Source organism: Lepeophtheirus salmonis, chromosome 3 (genome assembly GCF_016086655.4).
Source record: "Lepeophtheirus salmonis chromosome 3, UVic_Lsal_1.4, whole genome shotgun sequence".
Lineage (NCBI taxonomy): Eukaryota > Metazoa > Arthropoda > Copepoda > Siphonostomatoida > Caligidae > Lepeophtheirus > Lepeophtheirus salmonis.
This window is the reverse complement of record NC_052133.2, coordinates 37,179,205-37,191,104: the sequence shown is the minus strand read 5'-3', so window position 1 is coordinate 37,191,104 and position 11,900 is coordinate 37,179,205. Positions and strand designations below refer to the sequence as shown.

The 11,900-nt window shown below is 28.2% G+C and overlaps 1 protein-coding gene across 1 annotated transcript; it reads right to left on the bottom strand.

Moving 5' to 3' along the window:
- Positions 1-8,727: 8,727 nt before the first annotated feature.
- Positions 8,728-11,610, bottom strand: LOC121115016 (uncharacterized). Its single transcript, XM_040709160.2, has 2 exons — positions 10,814-11,610; positions 8,728-10,263 (listed from the first exon to the last, which is right to left on the bottom strand). Exons 1-2 carry the CDS (start codon positions 11,503-11,505, stop codon positions 9,792-9,794), a joined length of 1,164 nt encoding a protein of 387 aa, XP_040565094.1. The 5' UTR covers positions 11,506-11,610; the 3' UTR covers positions 8,728-9,791.
- Positions 11,611-11,900: the final 290 nt, after the last annotated feature.

Here is an 11,900-nt window from a genome sequence, read left to right as displayed (position 1 = left end):
GATAAATCTTGGATTGCGTATTTTCACTAAAATAGTGGAAAAAGATATACACCTGTAGTCTTTATCAACTTTTTGTAGTTAATTCCAAGTTAAATCTATGAATTTAATCATTTCAATAGAGTGAAAACTTGTTTATTTTCCTTATAGAAGTGTCAGTACATTTTTGAAATTCAAACAAGCTAATCCATATGTACGGAGAAGTTCCAACACATGCATATTGAGCTTTGTTGCCCTCCTATAAATATATTTTTAAAGAATCAAAAGGAGAGACAGAACAAAAAAGATATCTGCATTGTGGTGCCATTTCAACATATTTAAATAAAACCCATTGTTCAATTTGCAAAGGGTTGCAAATAATAGTAACAATAATAATCCAAATCCAACAACAAGAGCACATATTGCATATCCGTGTACTAAAAAATCTAAAAATGGATTTTCTCACATGTTTAATCGAGCTTAGGATGAAAGAGCATTGTTCATTTGAAGTAATTAAATAAATACAATCACATACATACATTCATTTATATTGTAAAATACATTTGTACAAAAAAAATAAAAATCATCAACTACCATCAAAGGACAAAGCAGTTGTTTATACACAAAATAAATTCTTGTTTGGCACTTTCTTTTGTGGAGATGATTTTGCTTGGATCCATGAATGAACTGGTTTTATTCTTTATTTTTGAATACTAATTAACCAGGGTTACTAAGGGCACTCAGGGCATGGTTTTAAGGCTATGCATTCTTCATTTACATTACAGCCAGCGGTGTCAAAATGAATTTGAATATGGGAGGGAGGCCAAATCTACATATAATAATGACGTTGTTATCATAATATTTTATCCATTAGTGTTTATCTCCTTGGCAATCACAATAGTGCTTTCATAACAGTCCAATATTGTATCGACGTTTTTGACAATTGACCTTCCAGAGCATGAAACATCTTTGACATCAAAATTACCAGAACGGAATCGATGAAACCAATATTGAGCGTGATTGGCTGTTACCATCAACACTATTCACATTTTCAACAGAGTGGCTTGCATTTTTGCCTATTTTGAAGAAAGAATGTAAAATATGGCGTATTTTTTATTTAATGTTGTTTATATTTGACTCCTTCTCAAAAAAACACGAAACTGTTAAATAAGTTTTTTTTTAGTACAAAATCATATCGTCTAATACCATCTACAGTAACCAAATCACACCTTACTCAAATTTCAGAACATAAAAAAAGTATTTCCCCTCAGACCAACATTAGAAAATGAAATCATAGTTTTTCTCCCACTGTTCTATCTTATAAAAACTTGATGAGAGTCCTGGATTAATAAAAGTGGATATAATGTTGTGTTTATTTCTATATGATGACTTTGTGCGTATGTATAAGATTGTAAATATTAAGCAGTTTCTGTATATAAAAGAAGACGCCAAAAATCAATATGGTTAACCTGATAAATGAAGAATGTTTAGGATCAGAGCAGCATCGCTTTCATGACGTTTCAATAGATTAACTGCAAGCCGCTCAGCGTTACTATTTGTAATTCATGAATACTTTTCTTCTTAAAAATTAAATAATAATTAACATAAAAAATAATATTGAGGTTGCTAACAACGACAGAAGTAGCACACTGAGAAATGCTTAGGATTTAAAGCCCTACACCCTTTTTATAAATATTTTTTATTCTTTTGTAATAGTTTATAAAGTCAACAAAATAGTAGATGACCTTTTCAACCCCACTTACCTCGTATTGGATTTACTTAAAAGCCACTCGATTGAACTTATTTTTTTATTCTTTGAATAGATTGGTGTGTAAATATGTTATATATGAATAATAAACACTTATTAGTTAGTTTTTTTAGAACAATAATTCCGAAATTTTATCTATTTATACTTTATAATATACACAAAAAATACGTAATTTTGGAAAATGTAAACAATAAAGGTTATTTTAATGTTCTTAAAAAAAATTTTGAAAAAAAAGAAAAAGTTCATAAACAATATTTGTGGGAGGCAGAAAAAACGAAAATAACTGAATAAAAATAGGAAAGCCTTTTTTTATCATTGTGGTGAAGTTTATGTTTATTTTGAACATCAATTTTTAGTTTAATATGTTTAACTGCAAAATGTTTCAACGTTTTTTTTTAAGTGATAAGAGGTATTTTTGAGAATTGTGGAACTCCTACTTTTTAAATTGAAACCCAAGGCTAAGTACAAGTGGCTTGTATGCAAGATCTTTACCTCTTTTACAATTTAAAGTGGAGGCCTGAGTCTTTTGTATGGAGCATTGAGTCGAGTATCATGTTTTTGCCTCCAATACAAGTCCAGGTACACATACATATATTTTTATCTTTCAAACTCATTTGAAGTTTATAAATATTTATGTATTTGTTGATTTGAGTCCTTCACAATTAGTTAATACGAATCAACAGAAATCGTCTCAGGTTCAGTAAAGTATCGGGGCAATGTCTTTTGTAACCTTGTCTTAGGTTTTTTAGAAGTTCTAGGTTTTTTGACAATTATCAAGTAATTTACACAATCCATGAAGAGTATGTTTATTCAAACGAAAAAAAAAAAAGATTACTGCAGTCCCAAGTGTTTAGACATGGGACTAAGACAAGTTGTATCACTAATTTTTTTTTTTAAATTTGCATATTTTTTATAGATTGAATACATCAGACTTCAACTTATTTCGAAAATTCTATATTTAAAGCTTAACCCTTATAATATAGATATCACGATGATTTTTTTTTTTTTTGCATATATTCGTATATTCTTTCTATAGTCAAGAAAAATATATATTTTGTCATTTTTTAAACAAGAATATTATTTTTTTATATTCCGACGTGTTACGCTCATGACCTTTAGCATCTCAATGTTTTGGCCTAGATGCTACACAAGTCATATCTGGTTGAAAACATACATCCAGTTGTGGTTATAAATGGATCTAAAGTATCTACATATATACAGAGTGGGAACCCAAAACTTAAAGTAGAATTTAATTACGATTTTATCTCTATTTTTTTTAATTAGATGGTTCTATTACGCAACCAAACGAAAGCTTAAAAAAAAGTTTTGTTTTTATCCCATGTCTCTAAGTTTAAAAAGTCGGAAAAACAACAAAAGAGCAACAGCACGTGTGCAATCTCTAGTTTTTGTACCGAAAAGGGTGCAGAGACCGTTGGTATCTTCATACGAACTGCTTACAGCATCAAATTACATTATAATGGGGAATGGAGTTGTAAGGTATTAAAATCCAAGAAGAATCAAAACTTCTGCAATAACAGTATGCCTAATATTGACCAGTGTCCAATTGGGTTACCTCTATCCCCTGGACTTTACAGTTTTAGCACAATTTGGTTAAAAATATCTGCTGCAGCTCTCTTCAAAAATCTGGATTCACTCTTAGCTACCATCATGACGCTATTGACATTGTTTTCATCATCAAAAGCTGCCAATACGTTCACGAGGATGTCAAGGCTATTTTTGCTTGTGAAGGAGGACATATTGGGTAAAAAATAGCTAAATATAGTATTCAAACAGATGATCAGTTATAATCCTACACCTGACACTGTAATGTTATACGTTTTTTAAATATGCCAACAAGTTACTACACACAGGGTACCCATTTTTGCTAGTAATATGTATTCGTGTATTTTTTATATAGATGCCTTGGGTACGAGTCCACGTAAACATAGCTCTCTACCTTGATTTTCAAGTACGTTCCTATCTACATACTAGCATTGTTCTAATTGCATTGTATTACAATTAAACATATTATCTATTTAAACATTAATGTGAGCAAATAACTCACATAAATCTTACATAAAAAATAAATAAAACAAACAGAAAAGTAGATCAGCTCTGTTGCCTTAAAAGTTTTTGTATTTTTAGCTATTTACTTTTTGTGTTTGTGTGTGCAAATTTCTAAGTAATTAATGTCTTAAGAAAAGAAACAAAAACTTATTTCATTTCTCTAGATTAATACTTTTTTAAATAAATATACCTAAAAAGGCTACTGATATTGGAGTTTTTTTAAAAGACGTGATCATCTTCTTAATTTATTACAAATAATTTTTTACTTAGGATATGCTTCAAATCCCGGCATCTTGAAGGTAAGAGCTTGAATCTTTCTGTTTTTGAACTTTAACTTATAATAAGTAAAATAAAAATAACAAATACTAAAATAGAAATACAGCATTTTTACAGGACATTAGTATTGTTGATATTGGATATCATAGGGTATACAAAATCAAATTTCATAATAATAAAAACTTTTTTTTCTTTTAGTTTTAGAAAATATAATTGTGAGCTACTACCGTATATAATTTGGATTTCAAAATGGGAACCACAAATAAAATTAACGTCTAGCTGTGATATATCAGGTACAAATAAGTATTAAAAGTTTGTTAATAAATCATTCTTATTTACAATCTGCAGCCCATAAATAAATTATTAAATTTGTAAGAATAAGATATTTTACCTCCAATTATCCAGACTTTTCTCGTCACAATTGATCTAAACAAAATTAATTGTAAAAATATAGCTAATTCATAAATTTTATTACCTCCTACTTTGATGATTATTGATGTTGTCCTTTGGTATCAAGCATGATTTAATACAGAAGTGCAGTCTTTTTCATTTTTAAGGCTATATGATATAATTTCTTCCGGATGGCTTAAATAATTTTGTTCATATGATTAAATAACCCAATTAATTATATACTTATAAGATATAGGCACCCTTGGCTTAAGAACCAATCTGTGATATATATAACATAAAAGCTTTATTTAGTTATTAAATTTCCTTATTAGAAATTTTTTCTGATCGGCTTAAAAAAGACTAGTGGATCTATCTTTGACTGTGAAAAATATTTTAAAATCAAGAATGCCAAGAACCTGCTTAGTAGTTACTAGAGATGCCACAAATAATTAAAGTAATAGAATCTGGTGCTTTTTCTGGAATCGTAATCGGCATCGGGAAAATAATGTTTAATTTGCGATTCCGATTCTGATGTATTACTGTTATTAAATATTTATTTTACTTTACTTAGTTATGAAAAAAAAAAATAGCGCCCTCCCCCAAAGTACAAGAATTTTTGCTTATTTCTTCAAAATTTAATATTTGAAATTTTTTTTCAAAAAATTTCACTTCCTGTGAGTAACTATTATGTATTCTTGAAATTTTTCTACAAAAAATTAATAGATGAATTTTTTTTCAAAAATTTTTAAATTAAAAATTTAATATTTGACTTTATTTTCCAAAAAAATTATTTATTTGAAAACAGATGGGGTTTTTTGATTTTTTCCCAACAAATTCCAAAAATCGAGGCCCCTAAATTATAATCCTGTGGACACCCCTCATAGCAAAATGGTATTTTAACTATTATTGAAAATATTAAGGAATCGGCATGTGTAATTTTTAGTAGAATCGCATCGGCATCGGGATTATTTTTGGAACCGCCCCATCACTGGTAGATACTAAAATATATTTATTGTTCACATTTTTCTTCTTATGACTCGAATAAATAATTAACTTTTTGTTCATTCACAAAAGTAATTAAGCCAATCATAATTTACAAATATAAATTTTTTCGACATATTTTAATTGTTCTTTAATTTGTTATAATAATTATCAATTTATTATTCGAAAAAAAAAAAAAAAATAACTGACATCAACCAAAAATTAGAAACTTTGGACGTTACTGCATTGAAGATGACTAAAATTTACTCCTTCACTGTTAGTATTATTTATTTCTTTTTCTCTAAGGGTTTGATAATATTATTTTAATGTTTTTATGTGCCCATTCAGTCCACCTAGAATATAAAGGATATTTGTTTTGTATATATTTTGTTTTAGAATGTTTATATCACTTGAACTCGATTCAATTGAATAAAAAAGTAAGTAATTATCCAAAAATATATTTAACATAAACAACTAAATAATTTAGAGCTGATCATGAAATGTAATATATATAGGTTTCTAATCTGAATCAAATGTTTATCTAACCTATATATATGTTCATTATGTGTAATATATCATTTTTGTTAGCGTTAATTGTATTTAAATTAACGTACCAAATTCGATACATCTGTCAAATTAAAGACAGGTCTTTATAGGTGCATGGCCTCAAATATATAATACTAAATAAATCTTCATATATAAAAAAAACATTCATTTCCAAATTTATACAATTAAATATTAAAGTGTTAATAAAATTGTAAGCTCTTCTTTTTTTAAAATCCAACGTAACTTTGTGTTATTTAAATTCCGATTTTCTTTGTAGATGTGTTAGTAATAGGATTTTTGTATGAAAATCAAATTGGGTTTCCATCAAAAATACGCCTTTATAACACTCATTATAACAATATGAATGTAACAAAGAAAAATGATCTTAGTTTTATTTATTTTCTCTTTTACTCTTCCCCCTATTTGATCCATTTTATATGTAGTTTAGGCTGCCTGATATTAAATAAATATATATGAAAATGAACAATTCTAACCCCCCACAATCACCTTCTATTCATTTTATGCTGCTGTTTTAATGCTGAAATATACATATATATATTTACCTATACAGCTCCTGTTATTACCCAGGTGTTCCTTAGGATGACATGTTGAAATATAACAGAGGAGCATCAAGTTTCCATCCCTCACCTTTTCAAAAGAAAAACGTACGTTTATTCAAATAAAGTCAGTCATTTATGTGTTTACAAAATATGTAAAACTCATCACCAGTATTGAATGTAAAAAAAAAAAAATGATTATAAATCTATTAACCTCGAATTGTACTCGTACATATGTTGATACAATGAAAAAGTTTGAATAGTCGGTTGAGAAAAGTGTGAATGGGGGTAGAATACGAATGTTTTTTCTACTTTTAAAAAATAAAATAAAACCGAAAAAACTGTCAACTTACTAAATATTTCTCACAAATAAATAAAAAAAAATCCAGAGAGTTATTTGCCAAAAAATGATTTTGAATTAATATTTAAATATATGAAATAGGATACAAAAAGGAAAAGCCGTCCAGGGTGTGCATTAAAGTAAGGATCTTTACAATCCTCCAATTGAGCATGTAAAACTCATCAGAAGTATTGAATGTAAAAAAAAAAAATACATGATTATAAATCTATTAGCCTTGAATTGTTAGTATTTAAGTAAAGAGAAAAGTTTGATTCATCGGTTGGAAAGAGAATTAATGGGGATACATATGGAGGCTTATATATTTATTTAAAAAAAAAAAAAAAAAACTGTATTTGGTAAATATATTTTGTTAAATTGTATTGTTTGGTATACAGCTACTATAGTACTACCGGGATACCGAGGCATTTAAATAGTAATGTACTAAATTTATATTTGAATAGTTAATGGCTGAAGCTGAAAGTCTATAGTTGTTATTGCTTGTAAAAGACGACATATTCAACAAAGAAATATAGTTAAGTATAGTATTTCAACATCTGGCAGATTGGGTTTGAGTTGTCTTTTATGGAATCCATAGAAATTACGTTATTTGTAAGATAGGCAAGCTACCGTAATTCTGGTGTCTTAACTTTGCATACATGTATTGGTATCGGAAATTTTATTAAAGTATTACTATCGTAACAACACTACTACCAAATAAATAAATCAAAACATCCAGGGAGTCATTTGCCAAAGGAGTTGTATAAATAAATATTAAATTATTTAGAAAAGGATACAAAAAGAAAAAGTCGTTAATATAAGGATCTCTAAAAACATCCCATTGAACATTTTTTTAACAAAAATCTTTTCATTAATATAAATAATATTTGATATTTAATTTAATGAACTAATATATTATACTTATGTAGAACCTAAATTTTATGTAACCAGTACAAAGAAAATACTTAAAAATGTGAATGATATTTGAAGGTCAGAAGGACTTAATGAGATATCCAAGTCGTTTAAAACGTAGAACCTTCTAACATTTTTTTTTTTAAATAATAAAATAATGATTCAAAAATGTGCCAATTACCATTTCACAAAGAAGAAAAAAAAGGTAGACCATACTATATAGTTCAATTAGCTTAGCAGAACTAAATAAGTAAAAAATAATAAATAAAAACACAACAAAATATGTAATGTTAATTTTGTTTTAGGGCATTGGAAAAAAATAGGAGGAAAATAACATTCTTTTTGAAAAAAAGTTGTTGTTATAATATTATGTACTTGTGAGTCTCTTACCCCTTGGGCTTTTAATCTATTTTTTAAAGTTCTTTTTTCATGTTTGGAGTAAGTAATATATTGGAATGTGAAAAATAATCAACAACATCGTAAAGACATAGTTTTTACAATACATATATGTCTTCATATGTAATTTATTGAATGAACTAAAAAAGACCTGATTTTTTTTTTTTTTTTTTTTTTTTTGGATATAAAGCTGTTTAAGTTATTTATATCATGTTTTCTTTTGTAGATACATTGATAATATTTGCAAATATTAGTGTTGGGAAAGTTTCAATAAAATATTGCACTATGAAACATCATTTTGGCTAACCGCCTACAACCCCATTTTTTATTATTGTTTAATCCATTGTACACGAAAATGACCACTTTAATTTTGAATAGCAGTAGGTTTGGCCTTTTAAGTTGTTGTTTTTTAAATCAAGTTTTTAGAGCCTAATTAAAATTTGGAGCCACATTTTGAAAAGAAATAACAGTACAAATGAACCCATTTTGTAGGAAATTTATCCAAAATAACTTTATAAATATTTTATCTTTTGAATGCTTTAATGTTTTTATCAACTTTTAATACATAAAGTTTCCATCTTTATAGTTAATTCATTACGAAATACAGGTTTGAATCTAAATTCTAGTTTAATAACATGATTTAAAAAAGGGATTTGCAGGCAAACCCGCTCCAACAGAAAATTTTCATGTTCTATGGTTAAAAAAAAGACCTGAATTTTGTTTTAAAGTGTTATTTGAAAAACTGCATTAACTCGAATCCTCAATAATCTAAATATTCGACTATAGATATATCACATCTCCAGTGGTTATTACATTTTTATTTCGGCCCAACCTTGTCTAATGACCATCTGCTTTAAAATGACACTACAAAATTTGGCCATAAATTCTAAATTTCAAATTATTACTAAATAGAAAACCTGGAATAAAACAAAAGCCGCAATATGGAGTCACTTTCTCAATTTCTTAGTGTCTGACCGCTTCATACAGATTTGATTAATAATAAATAACATTATCATAATTTTTTACTGGATATTTTTTAAAGTCTTTTTATTTTTTGACTTCCATACAGATGTAGTCATATTGACATAATTGTTGAATTAAAATTCAATCCGTTCAATAAAAAAATATTTTTCTTTGCCTGATACCTTTACTTGAACTGGACATGACTCGATAATCAATTAGTCGAACTCGATAGTTATAATTTGAATTGAACAACAGGAAAAAATAATAAATCCGTCAATGATATTTCTTTGATCAAAGTTATTTAGATATATTTGAATATTTTATAATTATCGTCCAAATAAATGTTTCAATATTAAAAGTGATTTGAAGTAAAAGAAAAATTAATAAAATGTAATTTGTAATTTTTTTATTGTATAGATTATTAAAATCTTCAAACTATGATTGCTCAATCCCCTATCACTAAGGGGAATAATAAAAAAGTTGATTCATTATTGCTGATGGGACTATCTATATAACTATGTCTTATTTTTCTGCAAAATAAAAGCCAACTCAAGAATTAATGATCAAGGGAAAATAAAAATCACATTCAATTATTGCTCAATAAATATTTAATATGTATTTATTAATCAATATCATCCAAATCAATTCCAGACTCTGAGGATGAGCCTCCCGCATTCACAACCCTTTCCAACCGAGATGGTTCTAGGGGATGTGAAGAAAAAAGACGTCCATAGAGAGCTTCTTGTTCACAATCTACACCACAAACATAGTCTTGAGGAAGGGTTTTGGCACGAGCCACAAAACGCTTCCATTCTCCCAGATTCTCTTTGCATTTTGGAAGGTCCATGAGTCCTGAGAGGGAGAACTCTCTTAGGGGGAGAACATTGAGAAGACGTGGTATTTCAAGAGAGCGGTTTGGATCGTAGGGACTGAGTACAGGACCAGTACGAATTGTTTTATAGCATATAAAACATTTTTTATTCTCTGATAAGAGTTCCAGCCGAGTTAAGGGGAAGTGATAGGAGCCTTTGGACCAAAAGGGACTCTTTAAGCGCAAAAGTGGGAACTCTGAGGCTTCCAAGACATTATGTATTCTGCAAACAAGAAAGAACAGTTGATTAATTAATTGGTTTAATTAATTTATTGGCAATAGTAGGAATCAAAATTATTTTACTACTTGAATTTTCTAATGAATTTTGCATCAAAGTTTCCATATTATTATTTAATTAGAAACAAAATACCCCTAAGAATGTATGTAATAAGCATAGAACGTCACAATTATATCAAATGCTACATATATTTAAGGCCAAAATAATATATTTATACTTTTTTTCTCTTGGATGAAGTTAAATGTTTTTGAATATAATAAAAACTATCACATCTTTTTATCAATTCTACGAGGAAAATAAATGATTTAAATAATATGTAATTTATGTAAAAGAATAAGATAAAAAGATGAAATACAATAAAGGAAAAAAAAGTGAAACTTCAATATTTTTCAACGAAATTTTCTTAGATAAATTATCATAAAAATATGAAAATACATATATGTATAAATTTAAGAACATATTTATGGGTAAATAAATATTGAAACTCTTTGTAAAGGGGCCACACTTCTATTATCAGCTTACATAAGGTACATACCCATTCTGCCTGAGAATAGCGTAGAGTTTAATACGATCTAATATTAGTCCAAAATTAAATAAATATGCTTCAAACCATGGATTACTCCCAAATTTAAAGCTATCCCTAGCCTTTTCATTTATTACATTGTGGACCATAATGGATCCATAGGCAATAGAAGAAATCCTTAACCAATCCAAATCATCCTCCGAGTCAGTATCCTCCTCCACAGCCTCTATAAGATGATTCATTCTTGTAAGGGCTAAACGATTAACTTCTTTATTCTCTGGATCCCAGTATTTATCATAGCAAAACATTAAAAAACCTTTCAATTCTCTTAAGATGAAATAAAAAGGCTCTTTGAATGAGAAGTTGGCCACCATGGAGGTTCGAAGGGATGTTCCATCAGAGAGATCTCCACCATACTTTAGACAAATGCTGGATGTAGCCAACGCATTTTCTTCTTTTATCATGTAGCATTCACTTTTGTGAACGGTCCAATCCAATTTTTGACATTTAACGGAACAATAATATACACTTTTACAGGAAACGCAACGACGAAGTTGTTTTTCATTGTAGAGCTTGCAGGTTAGACAACGCATTGAGGAGATTGTCCTTTCCATTTCACTTGGTATAGGAAAACTATGTTGGCTTCGTTCACTCGTAAACAAAGACTCTATTGTAAGCACTTGAAAGATTTCTTTTAATTGCATTAAGTGGATGGATTCATATCCTTTCACTTTTAACGATTCATTACTCTAACAGTCTTTGTTTCATTTCTGAGGTCAAAGAGATTCACCATGTACGTTCATAACTCTGATCTATTTATGTCTTTGTATGTTCATGTGGCAAGAGTTGCAACAATTTATATTTAAAATATAAATTTGTATTGTGAATGTTTGTACATGAGTAATATTCATTGTATCACTCAACCTTTCCTCTTAAAAAAAGAAGTAAATATATTTTTTATTAACTCTAATACTACCCTACTTTTGTTCATACCTTGTTTGGTACATAATCTGATATTGTTCAGCTTCATAAATATTTTTGGAGTTGAAATTAAAAGTTACTCCAAAATTGCACTGTTCTTTCCTACTGGTTGATTTTT

Excerpts from the sequence above, each read along its gene's own strand:
- LOC121115016 (XM_040709160.2), bottom strand. The coding sequence starts at position 11,505 with ATGCAATTAAAAGAAATCTTTCAAGTGCTTACAATAGAGTCTTTGTTT. Across the intron at positions 10,264-10,813 it reads GCTATTCTCAGGCAGAATGG|AATACATAATGTCTTGGAAG; the intron begins GTATGTACCTTA and ends TCTTGTTTGCAG.